The 17,719-nt window shown below is 36.8% G+C and overlaps 1 protein-coding gene across 5 annotated transcripts; it reads right to left on the bottom strand.

The window, feature by feature from the left end:
* Positions 1-562: 562 nt before the first annotated feature.
* On the bottom strand, positions 563-14,468 carry NUDT12 (nudix hydrolase 12). Of its 5 annotated transcripts, none has more exons than XM_052701020.1 (7): positions 14,259-14,468; positions 13,473-13,708; positions 9,957-10,552; positions 8,872-9,039; positions 7,271-7,384; positions 5,130-5,329; positions 563-3,811 (listed from the first exon to the last, which is right to left on the bottom strand). In XM_052701020.1, exons 2-7 carry the CDS (start codon positions 13,676-13,678, stop codon positions 3,701-3,703), a joined length of 1,395 nt encoding a protein of 464 aa, XP_052556980.1. In that variant the 5' UTR covers positions 13,679-13,708; positions 14,259-14,468; the 3' UTR covers positions 563-3,700. The 5 variants fall into 5 exon arrangements, with proteins under 5 accessions (XP_052556980.1, XP_052556979.1, XP_052556981.1 ...); XM_052701019.1 differs by having other exon boundaries at positions 14,273-14,468; XM_052701021.1 differs by having other exon boundaries at positions 14,360-14,468.
* Positions 14,469-17,719: the final 3,251 nt, after the last annotated feature.

The following is a 17,719-nucleotide window of genomic DNA, read 5'->3' as shown; positions in this document are numbered from 1 at the left end:
CCTTACTAAGGCTTAATAGGATAACAAGTTCAATGCTTTTTTTCTTTGGACTTATCCACTTCTGTACTGTCAACCTTAGTTGGCAATGATATGCTATATATACCTACTTTTCCGATCACGGAGGCAAAAAAAGGACTGCTGGTTATTTAACATTTAACAACTAACGCAAATAAAAACAAATAGTAACTGAGCTCATTAGGGCTTTACATTTCTCAGCTTTGTCTGAAAAGTTTTAGTCAATAAAATTACCCATACTAAAATTAAAGATAAAGGAGGGAACAATGCTGTTCTTGCTCCACTTCTTTTTCTATTTCTGTCCCTTAAGCTCAGAATCTGATTAGTATATTTAATTCCGTGAAGCATCATGACCCGTCTACCTTTAATCAGCCTGCTGACATCCAGTCCTTGCCCTTCACATGTTGTAGAACTCAAGATATTATCATTTACCTGTTTGGTAACGTTATGATACAAATTACAACGCACGCTGTTCATCCACAACACTGGAAAGATTTTTCATGTTTACATGTCCATTATTGAAAAAAAGAAAAAAAGATGAGCATGCTTAGGGGGACTAAAGCAGGTTTATTAAAACTCTCACATTGCAATTTGAGCTTACAGCATTGCTATTAGCATAAATTTTCTGTTTAGACTTCTTTATTTTTAATTTGTTATTATTTATTATTATATTTATTATTTACGTTTATTATTTGTTACTTTGCTTATTTAAAAAGACAAATATTACAAACTATATACTGAATTAAGTTAATTCTGAGTAGTGCTCTAGCAAGTTGGAAGAGAGAACATTTTCAGATTTTCTTCCTAATGAAACTGTGTGTATTATAAGCACTCTTTTTGCTTTGGGATCACAGTAGAAGCAAGAGAGAAGAAACTGAGGGATCATTATCACACATCACAAACAAATAACGTCTATTTTTAGTGGCTTAAGGGATTATATTTTCTTAATATACTGCTTTATCATAGTGACAAGCACAGCTACAGTCTAAGGATACAGGATAAGGCAAACAGCTCAAATGTTATGAAGGTACTACCCTGATCCAGTGAGGAACACTACACTTTGGTCCTTCCCTAAATTGTTCCAGTTGCTAATAACTACAGCATTTGGTTCTTCAATTAGACACTTCATATGTACTCTGCAAATCACCACGCCTTCAGAATATTTCTATGCATAGGTGTTCCCAAAATAAACCTCAATCTTATTATTTACAAACATGTCAAATCATGCTCATGAACAGCTAGGAAAGCTTTCACTTAAAATTAAGACATTGAAATGATCAAATTAGTTTCCTCAAATAAATGATTTTTATCAACTTTTCTGTGAATGGTTCTTACCTTATGATGAAGATAGAAAAGAAAAAAAAAGATCTCTAGTTTAGGAGGAAGTTTTTCACTCAGAAGGCGGTGACACACTGGAACAGGTTGCCCAAGGAGGTTGTGGATGCCCCATCCCTGGAGGCATTCAAGGCCAGGCTGGATGTGGCTCTGGGCAGCCTGGTCTGGTGGTTGGCGACCCTGCACATGGCAGGGCGGGTTGAAACTCAATCATCATTGTGGTCCTTTTCAACCCAGGCCATTCTACAATTCTATGATTTAGCTTTCAAGCGTGTTAAATACATTAAAATTATATTTTCCAGCCATTACAAGTAAGAGATTAAAATCTTATTCACGATCTCAGATAAAAACATTTTCTTTTTAAACCAATTTTTTTCTGCTCTTTTCATTCTGTAAAGTATCATTTTTAAAGTTATTTATGAGCATTTTTAATAACAGACTTTATTATAGATTCTTAATTACAAAAACTGAATCTCAACATTGGTTATGGGCACCTTCTGAGTTTCACACTTACAAACTCATTGCTATAGCAACCCACCCATACATATAATTTCCTACATGAAAAACTAATATTAGAATGGAACCTTTACATATATTTTTAGTTATCTTAGTGTGATAAATGGTTTATCTTTATATAATCTATATTTGCTCTTTGCATTATTCTGCTTCTTCTACTGCTCCTCATTCCCTTCTTTTTCATCTTTCTTAACATTTTTCTCCATTACTGTCCCATGCTCTCCACTCTACCTGTACGAAGAAGCTGCAACCAGACTTCCTTGTGTTTGATACTGATTTTTCAAAGATTAATTCTGCTGACCACTTGCAGTCATGCTAGTATTGATAGTCCATGAAAACTTCTCATATTACCTCTCCTCTGTAAAAGAGATCTTAAAGCAAAGCAGTGCATTGTTTTCTTCTCAATTTCACATGGCTCAAGTGATACCCTTATTTTCTTAATTTGTAGGTATGGGTGAAACAAGGATGAGAATAAAGCAATGTATGATTCATCACCTGTTCTAACTGTCAGAAGAGTTTCTTCCTTAAAAGCTTGATGCGTACTGCCATAAAAAAAAAAAAATTGCTGCTATAATAGGAATGTTGAATAGAAAGAAGTATTAGGATCTGTAGAACATTTTTAATGATTCCAGACCTACAAAGAATTTTCAAACAAATTTTACATTGATTAAAAAAATATTCATATTATTCTGAACAAACAAAGCACTATTTAATAGTAAGCTAATTCTTATGACCCCCACTGCCTCCTGGCCATTTGTATTTCTTTTTATATGCTGCACCATTACAGAGTACTGATTCATAAAATAATGACATTAATAACTGTATACTTTTATAACCTTCCATTTCCATTTCATATAAGCTTATATTCCTTCAATAACAATAAATTAAGGCACAAATCTGAACTACAGCATTGAAAACACTTAAGTAAGTAATTAGTATATTGCCTTCTCAATCATACAGCTGGGGTTGATTATAACTCTATCAACTGTAAATTCTTAATAGCAGTAACAACCTACCATCCCAATTTCTATAGAACAGCTTTGTATATATTTTCACGTCTTTTAAATAATCTACTTTTCTCCTCCATTACTCCGCAATTCCATTTCTGTCAGTCACTAAGTACATTATCTTATATAAAGACACTTAGGATTTTTGGAAAGATTTTCCAGTGCATTTTTCATAAACAGAGTGCTGTGTTAGAAATTTAAATTCAAGTTCACACAACTGATTAAATGCTGGCCAAATCAGACTGGGGGATCTGCAGGAATAAATGTTCTGCTTAGAATGTTCTTCATGTAAGAGATAAAAGGTACTCCACTTAATGGTGCTATTAGCTCAAAAATAACTGTTACTGACAGGAGTTTCAACACTGAACATTTGTGTTTTCTGTGCCATGTAGAAATTAAAAAGAGGAGATAGGAAAAAATGAGAATACTAGTATGAGAAAACTGGAGGATATAAATGCAGAGTTCAGACTAAAGTAAAGGTTAGGCCTTCCTGTAATGCAGTAACTCCTTCCAGGGAGGGACAGAATCAACATCAAGAGCATAACAATGACAGACACAGTAATTTGATAAAAAAATCACACATGCAAAAAAAGTAGCTGGGCACAATAAAATATTCATTTTGTCTATATGTTGTCTGCTTCCTTGGGATATTCACTGAGTTTCCCTCAGTTTTCACTCAGATCTGAAAAAATATGTAAAGATTTGCGTAGTCTATCTCAGAAACCTAACGAAAGACTCAAAAATTCACGTGGTTGCAGAAACAATAGATAAGCAGTTCTTTTAAATTCACTCCTAATTTTAGAATTCATTAGAAGAAAGAATTTAATTCAAAGATTAGCATTCATTCCAATCCAATGTTTTATCAACTGGTGTGCAATAGCTTGACTCGGTGGTACAAAGAACAAACGCTGATTTCCTTTAACGAGAACATCCACAACCTGCAATAAGAATACATATTTTTTTCCTTAGAAAAATTATAAGCCATACAGAATCTAATGTTGAATTAGCATATGGAAAATGATGCAACAATTATCTATCAGTCTATTGTTACTGTAGCCATCAAAAGGTTACTACCAGAGTCTCCGAGAAAAATGCAAAAAAAAAAATGCAGAAAAAACGCAGAAAATGTTGGATTCTGACATTTTTGAGCACAAATGTCCCCCAAGGGATACTTTCTTATTCATGCAACTGTGGAGATACACTGCTAATATAATATTTAAGGTTTTTGTGAAGTTTCTGCATAGTGAAACCACCAGATGGTGCTATACACTGTTCATGAAATATTTTCTTTTTCATTTTAACATATGGTATAGGAGAAAGTATGTTTTGTTTATTTTCTGAAGCAAGAGTGAACAGCATGGGTGTATGATTTTAGATTAGCACATTTCTGAAGTGCACTTATGCCCAATTCTAGACCAATCTGCATATGATTTGCTGCATTAGAACTGATAGTCATTTAAAATAATGTTTTTAGCATTGTTAGAAATACACTGAGATTGTAGGTGGCTAATTTTGTCTTCAAGTCGATTTGCAGAGTCACAACACTTGCAACTGCTAAGCAGTTGTATAACGTTATTAGAAATTTAGCTTATAAGTAGTTTGTGGCAAAATCCAGTAAGACTATGCTGTATAAGCAATCTTCACATTTTCTACTCATGAACTCTTTCTGCCAAAGATCTTTGTTTTTTTTTTTTCTTTCTTCCTCTGTTTCACTTGATCACAGCTTAAATAATCAGGAAATCTACATACAGAATTTTACATTAATGCAAAATAAATTACACTCAGTACCAGATTATTAAAAAACTCCCTAATGAAAAAGATTTAAAATAATGACTTCAAAGAATTTTTATCTAAATCTCACCTCCAGCCCCACCAAACTTGGTAGCATACTTGTTTGCAGTAATTCAGGTGAAAAATACTACTTCTGCCAAAACACAACACTTTTTCTTTACGAAGAAAACTAGGCTACAATAACTCCTAATTTGGATGTGTCCCAAAAGAAAAAGGTGAACAGTTAAGAGACAATAATGACATAAAACGGACTTGCCTGTGACCCAGTAATTACTGTGCTCCTTATGAGTACCTGCCTTTTACTGTTCATGTAATCTACAAATACAATGTAATGCAGCTACAGTATGATAAAATGGAGAGATTACTATCTCATTCAACTTGCTGAAAAAAGCAAGTATCTATTCTGCCAGAAGTGATACGACCACAGACTAATCAATACGAGAAGGAAATTAAATTGAACTTTACTTGTTCTCTAGTGAACCAGCGGGCATCCTCTATTTCATTCTTGTCAACTCTAATTTCTGTAGACACTGCAACAGCTAAGCAGCCAATCATTAGGGAGGAGGGCATTGGCCATGGCTGACAAGAGACATACTGAACATGGCCAACTTTGACTCCAGTTTCCTCTTCTACTTCTCTTCGAACAGCATCTTCTATTGTTTCTCCTGATCAAAAAGGGCAAAGAACAAAGAGCTGATGAAAATACTCCAAGCAAGGATTACATCCTGTGCTTTGAACTGACTCAAAGGATTTTAAACTGCAATAGACAATTACGCATAGACATCTAGTTCACGGATCAGGATATAGATCTTCAGCTCAGGGCACAGAAGACCAATAAGGCTATCCACCACAGCAAAATGGAACTCTGAAAATGAAAAACTGTAATTTTTCCACTGCACCAACTATTTCCTGAATTGATAATTCATCATACATGCAACCTACCATTACCTGACACCTTAAAAATTCGGTAGGAAATACACTGTTCCTTAAATGAATTTTGAAATGCAGATCTGTTCATTTAAAAACAGCATTGCGTTAACTTTTAAGTTTTCAGCAAGAATGTAACAGCAGGTAGTCTAACTACTTAAAATGACAAAAATAGAGACTTAAGTAGACTTGTACAAAATTCTGTACAGTGTTATTCATTTTCTCTGACTCATTCTTCATTATCTTGATACATGTAGACAACTCTTCAAACTTAAACTGCAATGAAAAAAATCTTTATGTCCACATTCATGGAAGATTTACAACGCAAAGATTCTTTACTGAGACAATGGTTAGGCAACGGAACAGACTCCCAAGAAAACAGTCACAGCACCAGACCTGCCAGAGTTCAAGTGCCTGATAGCACCCCCAGAAACACGGCTTCATTTCTGATTGGTGCTGTGCAGGGGCAGCAGCTGAACTCAGTGATCCTTGCAGTTACTGATGTGAGATATTCTATGACTTCTGGATGTGTATGTGGAGTGGAAGTGGTGTTAAGCTTACATACACGCATATATAAGCATATACATGCTTTGCAGTATATGTCCACTGAAGTGGACAATCCATGCATCAGTAAGTGTTTTATTTGAAGATAAGAAACTTTTTAGATAGTTCAAACTAGTTCTGCAAGAACCAAACGTTTTTACTACAGATCACAATATACACTGATCTTCCTACATGTTCTGCTTTGTCCCGTAAGATAACTAACCACTAATAATGCAATCTTTTCAGTCTTTTAAGTCTTCTCATCCAATTAAGAATTAATTTCTGAATAAATTTCAAGATCTGTGGTTATATTCTTCATTTTCTTTACTTTACCAAGTATTATTTCAACTAGCAAGTGAATTCCTAAGAGATAAAAGTTCTAGAGGAATTAAGTTAAACTGATCAGAAACTGCTAGGATCAGTGATCTTAAATTTCAGTATATACATTTGAATCAGTATCAGAAAGTACCAAAACTGGGGGAATTAAGAAAGGAGTAAAGAAATAAACCACCTAGCTTTTTTTCAAATGACATCAGCTTATTCACGCTCTTCCCATATTTCATTTGCACGCAGCTACTGAATATAGTTCACCATATAGTTATTTACTATAAATTACACTATAGCTAGTGAGTAAGATGTATTCACAATAGAAGAATGTTTCATAAATTATTCTTCAACTACCAATAATTTTAACTAATTCTAAATATTACTGCTGAACACAGCTAGCAAAATCTCTTTGCTTTTCCTTGAATATTATGAGATCTCTGCTTATCTTCCATATAATCAATCACTTAAGCATAAAGCGGAACTCTTATTTCTCCTATATTAAAACCCCTTTGTAAAAATCACCAAAGAATCACTCTTACATGTATTTTAAAATGTTTTTTATCACTTAATACATGATTTAGAAGTGTATGATGAGAGAATGATTTGAAACCTTTATTTACTCAGTTGCTTTTTTTTTTTTTTTTTTAAAGCAGCTGTTGCAGAACACACCATTGGTATGTTTATTATTACAACTTATCTAGCATGAAACAAGAATATTTATTTGATATAACACAGAACAAATTTCTGAATTATTTACAATGTATAAAACTGGTATGTGGGAAACCATCTGATAAGGGAAAATTACTCACCAGGTTCTACAAATCCAGCAAGACAGGTAAACATTCCAGGGGGAAACCTCTTCTGTCTACCTAAAAGGCAGTGATTCCCATCCGGGTGAATGACTTGCATTATCACAACAGGATCTGTAATGGACATTAAAGGAACATATTTCAACTTTTGGAGGACTTAAAAGCAGCAAGAAAATTCAGCCTGTATTGAAGTATATACACAAATGTGTATACAAATCAGAAAATTTTAAGTGCCTTAAATCAGAATGGTGTAAATGCCCAGAGCAAACAGTTATTTTATTTTGCTTTGACTGGTCGTTTTTTGTTTGGCAACACAAATACTTTGTGTAAGCACTTTACTAGCCAAGGTTATGGCATAAATTACCTGCAACCCCAGCATAAAATCTGTTAAGAGTCCAAAGGTACTAACTTAGGTATGCATCCAGCAGATAGAAACAATTTCAGTAACAAGTACAATTTACTATCACCTCCTCTAAAAGCACAGGCCTGTAGGGTGTAGTTTCCACTTAAATACACAACACAGAGCCAGGTACTCTGAATGCAATACTGACTAACCTTTCCCCTTTCACTTGTTTGCTGTCAATTCCTTATCTGAAGCTGCATCTTTTCAGTCCTGATAATTTTATGCACCTTTTTCTTTTTTGCTAAATATTTTCTATCGATATCATTATTTTTGTCATATGTTTCTGCATATTGTTAATCTACCTTCTTCCCTTTTTATTCTCAATTATTCCAATGTTTTGTTTTAAAATGTTTCTGCCTCAGGTTAACATTTTCCTCTTGCTATTGTTTTCCAGAACTTCTCTTTTTTCTTGTCCAAACTGCTTGTATTTTCTCTGTATAAAAATGTTTACTTCAGTAATTATCATAGTCAGAGGTTTCAAAATCTGTTGTCCTACTTGGAGGTACATGCCACTGGCACAAAGAAGAATATGCAGTACTGCTGTCTGCTTATTTGCTTTTTTCAGAGAAAGGCATAAGTACACTACACCGATTTGGCAGTCTTTTCTATATTCTCTCATTCCTTCTTTAAGTCTGTTGTACCAGAACTACAAATGCAAAAGAGAAGCATAGGTAGTGGAAGGAAAGTTGATACCGTATCATGCAGGAAAAAAAGGGTTATTTTCATTCCTTATTGTCTTTGCATCAATACCATAGCAAGTATAATAATCTCCTTTGCAACATGTAAACAAAACAAGCCGCAGAATAAGCTTATTTTCCGAATAAAAGTAAACCTGGCAGTTTGCAACTGAGAATGAAAAGTCAAACCAGAGCAGATGGTTAATGGTGTCACCAACAGAAAAATATAAAATTAAATCCTCTGGATTGTTAATATAATTATATCATTTATATTGTTGGAATTTCTAACTACATTGCATTGCAGTAAATGCTGTTATTGTCACCGTCATTTTTTGTCACGCAATAAAGTTAAAGAGAGAAATCTGAATTTTGTAATCCTAAATACAGCTGAAACATGCACAGTCTGGGAAGAGACAAATACATAAGAACTGAACAGAAATTGAAATAATTTAAAAAAACACAACACCTGAGTAACATGCACTTCATAACATTTGAACAAGCTTATCTTACAATATCCTCACCAACTCTTGGATATGACGTGTTATGAACACCTTGGAGGCTGGGACAATCTTCTTTTACACAAGTTTTCTTGTAGCCACCTTCTTCAATCTTGGTTGCGCTCCCACAAGTTGGGCAGAAACGGTAGCGGCTGTGCCATGCTAGAATAGATCTAGCCTGGGCTACTACTCCTTTCAAAAAATAGATTAAGAATGCATAAAATCACTAATTCATTTAAGCTCTTCAAATTAGAGGGAAAAAAAAGAGAAGTATTAAAGCCTAACGTAAAAATTGAAGTAGGCTACAGCTTAAACTGTCATCAACTGCATCAGAAGTTGCATAATGTAAGCTTTTTACATATTTTTATTTGCAGTATAGCATATGGAGTACAATGCAGTATGATGTAGATACAGATCAATTTAGTTAAGATATTTGTCCAGATCAACATAACCTTTTCTTCATTGAAATTTCTTTGCCTGCATGAAGTGCCAGAATTGCATACCACACTTTATCTAAGGTGAAAAAGGCATTTACTACAGGTATCTTGGTATAACAAAGTATTGACTGTCTCATTTAAATTTGAGGTGCAAGTTGAGTTTGCCCTTTATCCTTCTCTAAAAGTGACCTTATTGCAACAGAGCTGTTGCAACATGTCTGTGGCATTCATTTGAACTTGGGATCCCAACCTTGCAACACTTGCTCTCAGTTTTCTCCTCTGGCAAATATTTAGCACACCGTTACAAAGGACTTGTTACTCATCTTCATTACAAAAAACTTTACAACGGATTTTTTTTTTTCTTCTTCTTCTTTTTACAGCATTAATGCACATGCATTGATATTAAAACAGTGTTATCTGTAAAATCATGATAATTAATACACTTAACAGTTTACTACTCACAGTTGCAGATGTTAGCACTTTGCAACTGCAAATTTTTACACATAGAATTCTTCATAAAACCACTAACAAGACTGTGAAAATTTTATTTTTTCTACTGTCATTGAAAATACCTGATTACTTTGTAGTAATTTGCCCTTGCAGCATACCTCAGCGAATAAAGCATATCTTTCTGCTACACATTTGATTACTGTTGCATTTTATGCATCTTACCAGCTTCGTTTTCAGGTAGCTGCAGTAGTGCTGGCATTGGTGGATGAAGAAAGTAACAGTCCTCATGCTTCTGTTTAAATCTCTCAGCAGAAGTAGGATTTATGCTAAGAGCAAACCAAGCAATGAGCCCATCATCATCACCTTCTTGTAGGACCTCCCCATTATGAGCAGTCAAAAGACTTGTGTGCAACTGCAGATCAACTCCAAGAAAAATCAAGGTGACTTCATCAGACTGGCTCATGCAGTCTTCCACATCTTTGTGGTGCAGTCTGCAAAGCCTGACTTCTGGCTGCTCCAACTTCTCTGCTCCCCCACTCAGAGTAACCAATGGACTTAGGTCTGAAAAAAGTATGTATACTGTAGCTGGATGGCTTTGTTTTTTGCTTAGCCACTTGGAATCTATTCTTTTATCACTTCTTCGGTCCAGAAGCGTTGTGCCAAAATAATTTGAATATCCTTTCATTTCAGTTGGCAGAAAATCAGGCTTCTGTCCTCCTTTTGCATTAGCCAACAAATTAGCAATGTGCTTGTACCCCCAAAATTTAGCAATGTCCAGAGCTGTCTGCCTTGATTTATTAACGAGGGACTTATCACACCTACAGAAACAGAAAAGAACAACAATTAACGGAGTGAACTTTTGCAGGAAGAGTTCCAATGTTGTACCATTGTTACAGCACATAGATCTGATACCATTGAGCTGCACCAACTTTTCAAAACTCAGAATCAAGGGCATTCTTCAGGCTATATGTTGATGGTATTAAAAAATGATTGTAGTTTTTATTTTGCTATGGTCAAATACCTCATTTATGGTGCATTTTTGACATCACTTAGCACGGTTCATGTAGTACTACAAGAGTAACCAATTAATTAAAATCCCAAACACTGCAACATGCTGTCCTGCCCTGCTAGAAGAAACAAACAAACAAAAAAAACAACAAAAAACCCATTGGCTCAAGACTTTTTACAGGGGAAGTTTTGAAAGGCAAGGAAAGAGCACTTTTCTGGCTTACCAGCAACACAAAATTGACTAGTTTAGCTAGCACAACTTTCCAGAAGCTACCAAAAAAGTAACCAAAACACTTAAAAACCAAGTTTACCATTAAGAAAGAATGAAGAATATGGCCTGTTTTTAGCGAGTAAAGCAGCACTCTGTTAAGCCTGGGACATCAGCTGGCATGTGCAGATCTCTTTGTTCCCAAAACAAAGCAGAATGAAACATCTGGTAAACCAGTGTCTCATTGTAAATATTTCAATAAATTTAAAAAACATATCTGAAATACATTGAGGCGAACTGGGGGGTGACTCAAACAAGAATAAACTACTGTTTTTATTTTTATTTTTTATCAATTTTAAACTAAGTGGCTAAGTAAAACAAAACTGTAATCTTCAAATTATACAAGAGATGCTGTGTCAGACTTACCAGTTTTTAAAACCAGAAGACACCAGTGCATTCATGCTGCTGATACACTGGTAACTTTATCACAGGCAGGAGTGCTTTTACTTGAGACTTCAATTAAACTAAATCCTGTCTGAGAGAGTTCGAACATGTTGTGGGAAAGTATTCAAAGACTAACATAAAGGCTCTTGGTGCTAAGCGAATTGATATTGCTCGTTTATCTTCAATTTTTTTTTTTCTTCTTAGGTTAAAATCTTGCCGTGTTTTCCACTTATTTTCTTATCACTGAATTTCATTCCTATTTTGTCTTCCACTTTCTGCCTGCTCACGTCCATGCAGACTGTGATGAAACTGTTATCCAGTATCTTCTGCAGTGGCCCAAAATTTTCAGACCACCAAGATCTTTCTTCCAGTCTAAATGTCTCTTATAGCTTTCCTCATGCATGGATGAATTGAAAAAAGTAACTCAGGCTTAGTTTGTGGAATGTTATACTAACGGTACCTTGCTAGTTGTACTTGACATTCATGTTCACACATCCAGCAATTGCGTTTTTCCACATGACTGCTATGGCTAAACATTACTGGTATGAAACCATTGAGGCTGCAGTAACACATCAGTAAATATGGCCTAAGAGAACGGCCATGAAAGGGGCATTTACAAGCAGAAAATTCCTTTTTTTTTTTTTTTTTTTTTTTTAAATATTAAGTAGAACTTCTGTCAATCTGACAACTTCTCCAAAATCTCAGAGGGCTCCTCAAAAACACAGAGGATTTCAATCTACAATATATGGCACAGCAACACTGCTCTACTTGCTAGAATACACTAATTATGGTACAAAAGAGCACTCCACAGTGAGCCCTAGCAGAAGAATGTACAGTACCTTAGTAGGTCTTAAAAATAAGGGTGAGAAGATCTGGGAGGACATAGACAATCATTTATAACCACAGAATGAAGCAGTCTAGTTTGGCAGTGTAATTAGGGGATATAGAAAGGAACTGGCTGGTCTTCATAGAATCACTGAGACATCTGGGTTGGAAAGGACCTTAAAGATCAAATAATTCCAAGCCTTTCTGCCTTGGGCAGAAATAACTCCCAGTAGATGAGGCTGCCCAGGGTCCCATACAGCTTGGTCTTAAATGCCTCCAAGCACTGTGCCACTCAGATTGCCATCACCCATGAACTTGCTGATGGTGCATTCAATCTACTGTATCTGTCATTGATAAAGATGTTAAAGAACACTGATATCAATACTAAAATTAGGACTAAAACTGAGGGACACTGCAGAGGTCAACTGAGCTCTTGCTCTCACTTTGGAATGTTACTCATTAGAAACATCCTAGCTTTATATGGGCTTTACAGGAACCCTGAGGCTTCAAGACCTCTGAAACATTTTCTGCTTTACTCAGTGTCTTTCAACACCAGAACTATAGGATTTGACTTGAGGACAGATAGCAAAAATTAAAGTAAATCCTTAACAAGCAAAAACATATCTCGTTTCACATTGACCAAAGGGGGTTTAAAAAAAAAAAAAAAAAAAAAAAAAAAAAGACACCTTAAAAATAAAGAAGTGTCTGAAAAATAATAAATAAATGAAATTTAGCAATCACTGACTTTGGTAAAGGCATGTCTATTATGTCCAAGATAGTGGTCAATATGCTTGCAGATATTCTGCAATATTACTGGTTCAAATGTATTACAATTAAACATGGGTTGGACTCGATGATCTCTGGAGGTCCCTTCCAACCCCTACAATTCTGTGATTCTGAGACAAAAAGTTTAATTGGAACAATTAAACGTATCAAGTTTGTACTCAGAACAGTACTTGTAATGGGATTGTATCACCATACTTTATTGTACTGTATTGGTTTTTGGGAGGAGTGACCCTGCCTTTGAAGATCAAAGCAATAACTTTAGAAATCCTCACATAGTTGAAACTGCTGTTAGCAAGTATGGAAATCATGACACAGTAGCACAATCCAGTTATAAACTGACAAAAATTTTTGAATTTTAAGCCTGAAAACTCTTCTGCTATCTACCAAGTAAATGTACTTATCTGATACTGCATTTAAATGGAAAGAAAGGGACTGAGCTCCTCAGCGGGACCTACTGAACAGCTTACCCTCCTTCCAGAAGAATCCGCACAACATCAAAGTGTCCATTTCTTGCAGCGTACATCAAGGCTGTCCAGCCGTTACCTGCAGTCGCATTGAGCAGTGATGGAGAACGGCTGAGCAATGCTTTCAGCCTGGCTGTGTCTCCAACCGCAGCAAAATTATGCAGCTGGGAAACCATTTCCTGATGGAAGTTCTTTTCAAAGTTGGTCATTGTCTCAACTGAGTTAGAAAGCAAGAACACCTAAAAATATGCTTACTATTAGCAAAATATTTTAAATAAATGAAGCAAATTGTTAACATCACACAGATAACCCTAACTCCTGTCACTAAATTATGGTAATGGCCCAATTTGTGTAATTAGAACATACTTGTTGCCCTTGAGCAAATTTTTCGCCTCTCCTATCTGCAAGCACGATAAAATTTCACCTAAACAAATCAAAGTTACTTTCAAGGAGGCTTAAGGAGAGAAGAACTTTGCTGCAAAAATGAAATTTCTTTGAATACAAATACTCCAGTTTCCGAGCAAACAAACTGCAAACCCAGACTTCTGAAAAGCACCAAACCCGAGAAACAAACCCCAGGTGCCTGGGGAACAACGGAAGACACACATAAGATGGGTCCCTTTCCAGAAGGCCAGACCACTCTCCTCTGGGGCGATCTTTCCTAAGCTCTGCTGCGCAGCCTGGTCCATTTAACTGCACCTACGGCCCCACGGCCGCTGGGTGGCCCACACGGTCAGTCCGCCCGCTCCCTGCACGGCCCAGCTCCGCGCACGCGCAGCCCACGCTTACAGCTGCGGACGCACCCGCCCCGCTTGCTGCAGCGTCACCAGGGCGCTTCGAGAACCGACACGGTGGCAGCAGTTGCGACCCCAAAGGTCGTGGCTGCGGACCAGCCGCAGGCGGGAGAGAGTCGTGCTTGAGCCGCTGTTTATCTCCCGGGCCCGCACCCGCTGCAGGGCCGAGCCGCCGGGCGCCCCGTTACCGTCAGTCGGGCTGCGTACGCACTTCCGCTGCGGAAGGGGCGCGTCTCAGGCCGTCCCGCCCCGCCCCCGGGGTCGAAAGGGCGCGCAGGGGGAAGGTTGCTCAGTACCGAGTGCTGCAGGTGACGGTTCGCGTGTTGTGTCTGGTTACTCTTTGCCAGATAAGTTATTTAGCTACAGAAAGCAGACTTTTTTTTTTTTTTTTTTTTTTTTTTTTTTTTTAGGTTGTCTTTTGCAAGGTAATAAACCGCATTAACAGTAGAATGTGCAGTAATTGCAAGAGATGTGGAACAAATGAGGTACAGCAGGGGACAGCAGTTGAAAGGGGAGCTGGAATGCTGGCTGTCCCCCCTCTGCCTTGCCCTCGTGTGGCCCCACCTGAAATACAGCATCCTGGGGCCCAGAGCGTGAGAAGGACTGCATCTGTTGGAGTGGGTCCAGAGCAGCCCGGGAGTTGGACTGTGCATCTCCTAAGAAGGAAGGTTAAGGGAGCTGGGCTTCTTCAGCATGAAAAAAGCTCCAGGGAGACCTAGTTGTGGCTTTCCAGTACTTGAGTGGAGCTTATGAACAGGAAGATAACTGACTTTATAGTCATACAGTGATAGGGTATTGTGATTTATTTATTTATTTATTTTTTTCCTGAGTATGGCACTGGAACAGGTTGGTCAAGAAGGATGCCCCATGTGGATGCCCCATCCCTGAAGGCATTTAAGGCCAGGCTGGATGTGGCTCTGGGCAGTCTGGTCTAGTGGTTGGTGATCCTGCACATAGCGGGTGGGTTGAAAGTAGGTGATCATTATGATCCTTTTCAACCCGGGCAGCTTTATTAGCAGGGTGGCAGTGCTGCTCACAGCACAGGATTGGAACTAGACGATCATTAAGGTTCCTTTCAACCTGAGCTGTTTTATGATAAAAGCCAGAAGATAGTTTCAAAAGTGTGTGCTGTTAATGTATGAAAAGCTTGGTGAAATTGTGACTATGCCAGTCCTAGGAAAATGCATGTATTTAACAAGCACTGCTTCCTAGCAGCATCAAAACATGAAAATTATTACTGAGCAAGAGTGAAGAGTGCATGCAGCCTGTGATTAGTGAGAGAAAGGGCACTCAGAACTGCTGAACATGAGCTGACTGTAAGCATCTTCGTTGCCTAACATCTGCAAAAGGGAACATCTGGGGGAACAGAGACTTACGGTAAATACTTAAATACATGTACAAAAACTCCAAAGTAAATTGTGTTTGGGAGCTCAAGAAGAATGTGCTTGTTATTTTCAGTCAGTTTTAACCCACGTGAATGAAGCAAAAATAACACTGTGCACTGCAAACCATATATCAGGGGCTGGGCCAGACTCACCAGCTGTTACACAAGCTGTTTTGTTGCTGACACACTGGTAATACTGATGGGACTGCTGCAGTTTGTCTGCCTGCAGTGAGTAGTTACCAAGCTTTGTACTTGGCTTAAAAAAATTGTGGATAAATGTTAGTCCAGCACCAGGTATTTTGAAGTCGTGATGCCAGTCTTAAGCTTTCAAAGAATAAAGGAAAAAATATTTACTTAAATCTGTTTGTTCAAAGATATTTTGGTTTCTTTTTACATGCCTTTGGAGTTATTGAGTCTGGTGGATTCATATTTTCAGGTTTCGTGAATATATTAAAACTTTAAACCCATAAGGACCAGACTGCTTTTGCTTGTGGTGCTCTAAGGAAACATGAGACGTACTCTCAACAGTGCACACTTGTAGCACTGAGTGAAAAGAATGAGAGAAATTGTGACTCGGTTCTGTCAATCCCAGTAGTGGCACAACTGCTTGTTGTGTCTTATATAGTATTGCATAGAAAAAATACAGCTTGGACTCAATTTTTAAAGCTCATAATGTTAGGTTATTAATTTTTGCAGTATGTGCAGTTCTGTAATTAGTCACTGCTAAATGATCAGCTGAAAGTACTAAATTGTTTGGATTTCACATATCTATTATATGTTTTTTATACTCTACAAGTGAGCTTGAAAATCTGTGCTGTGTGTTGTTTTGTAGTCTTGTAAAAGCTATACTCAGCAGAGGGTCAGCTCTGTGAAATTATGTGTAGAAATAATGATGGCACAAAGCAGTGAATGCACATAAGGAACTGATAAGAGCTTTCTTCCAGATAGGAACAAATGAAAAGGTAAGGAATGTGATTTTAATTTTATTTAATCAGCTGGAAACTGTCTAGCCATACCCAATACGATGTGGGTCATGTACCCATAAATAATTGTTTCCACCTGGTGAAGAGCTGCCACCAGCCCCTCAATAGCTGAGTCCCACAGGCATTCTTTCTTCCTGTGATGATTAATGGCTGAAGAAGGAAATAGCTTTTCACATTGTAATAGGCATTCAAAGGCACAAATTACTTCTTAGTAGTGTTTTAAATCTGCCATTTATGAAATTATAACAATGCAGACTTGTGTCGTGATCTGTGTAATAAAGTTACTGATCTCTTAGGTGGGCTGAAGCATTCTTTGTTCAGGCAACCAAAGCTTTTCTTGGAGCACAGCATAGAAATTTATTTATTTGAATGACTTATCTTACTCTTTTGAAGACTTAGAAATTTGCTTTGCTTGTTTTTACAAGGAAACAACTCAAAAATGAGAAAGTATTCTAAATCCAAGACAGAAGATGAGAGAGGAGATGGAGACTGGGTGTGTTGGGATTGTGAAAGAAGTGTATTGCTCAAAGTTCTATGAGATGAAATATATGCAGTCTCTTTAATGTTCGCATTCAAGTTAATGTGATATATTTAAGTTGATTATATATAATCTGTGTACACTCACATACTTACACATGGAAATCTTACTGTAACACTGGTACAAGCTATGTATGCAGCAAATGCTATAGACAGAAATATCAGATACCTTTCAAGGAGACTTCCATTATCTTCAGTGCTACTTCTGGCAGTCCTTTTATCTATGGCAGATACAATATGAAACAGTTTTAGAGGACCATTTGACTAGATTGTTTTCATATTTCAGTTTTCAATGAATTTATTAGGCTCTTTCTCCTTTTTCAGTATTCTTGTGTTTTTCAGAGATTAAAAAAAAAAAATGTGGTACAGTTCTGTGTTGCCAGAACTTTTTTTCTACCTTAGAATTCTTTTTATGTATACTTGGGTGTCTCTTTTAACATGAAGCAGCAAGATACATGAAAGATTCTTTCCTTTAAGCTCCTAGATAGAAATACATAGATCATGTATTATATCTGTGAGGCAGATTTTTTTTAGTGACATCTGAATGCTTCT

Source organism: Tympanuchus pallidicinctus, unplaced genomic scaffold (assembly GCF_026119805.1).
Source record: "Tympanuchus pallidicinctus isolate F22 unplaced genomic scaffold, pur_lepc_1.0 scaffold4, whole genome shotgun sequence".
Lineage (NCBI taxonomy): Eukaryota > Metazoa > Chordata > Aves > Galliformes > Phasianidae > Tympanuchus > Tympanuchus pallidicinctus.
This window is presented reverse-complemented; position numbering and strand designations above follow the sequence as displayed.

Excerpts from the sequence above, each read along its gene's own strand:
- NUDT12 (XM_052701020.1), bottom strand. The coding sequence starts at position 13,678 with ATGACCAACTTTGAAAAGAACTTCCATCAGGAAATGGTTTCCCAGCTG. Across the intron at positions 10,553-13,472 it reads CGGATTCTTCTGGAAGGAGG|GTGTGATAAGTCCCTCGTTA; the intron begins GTAAGCTGTTCA and ends CTGTTTCTGTAG. Across the intron at positions 9,040-9,956 it reads GCTACCTGAAAACGAAGCTG|GAGTAGTAGCCCAGGCTAGA; the intron begins GTAAGATGCATA and ends ATTTTTTGAAAG.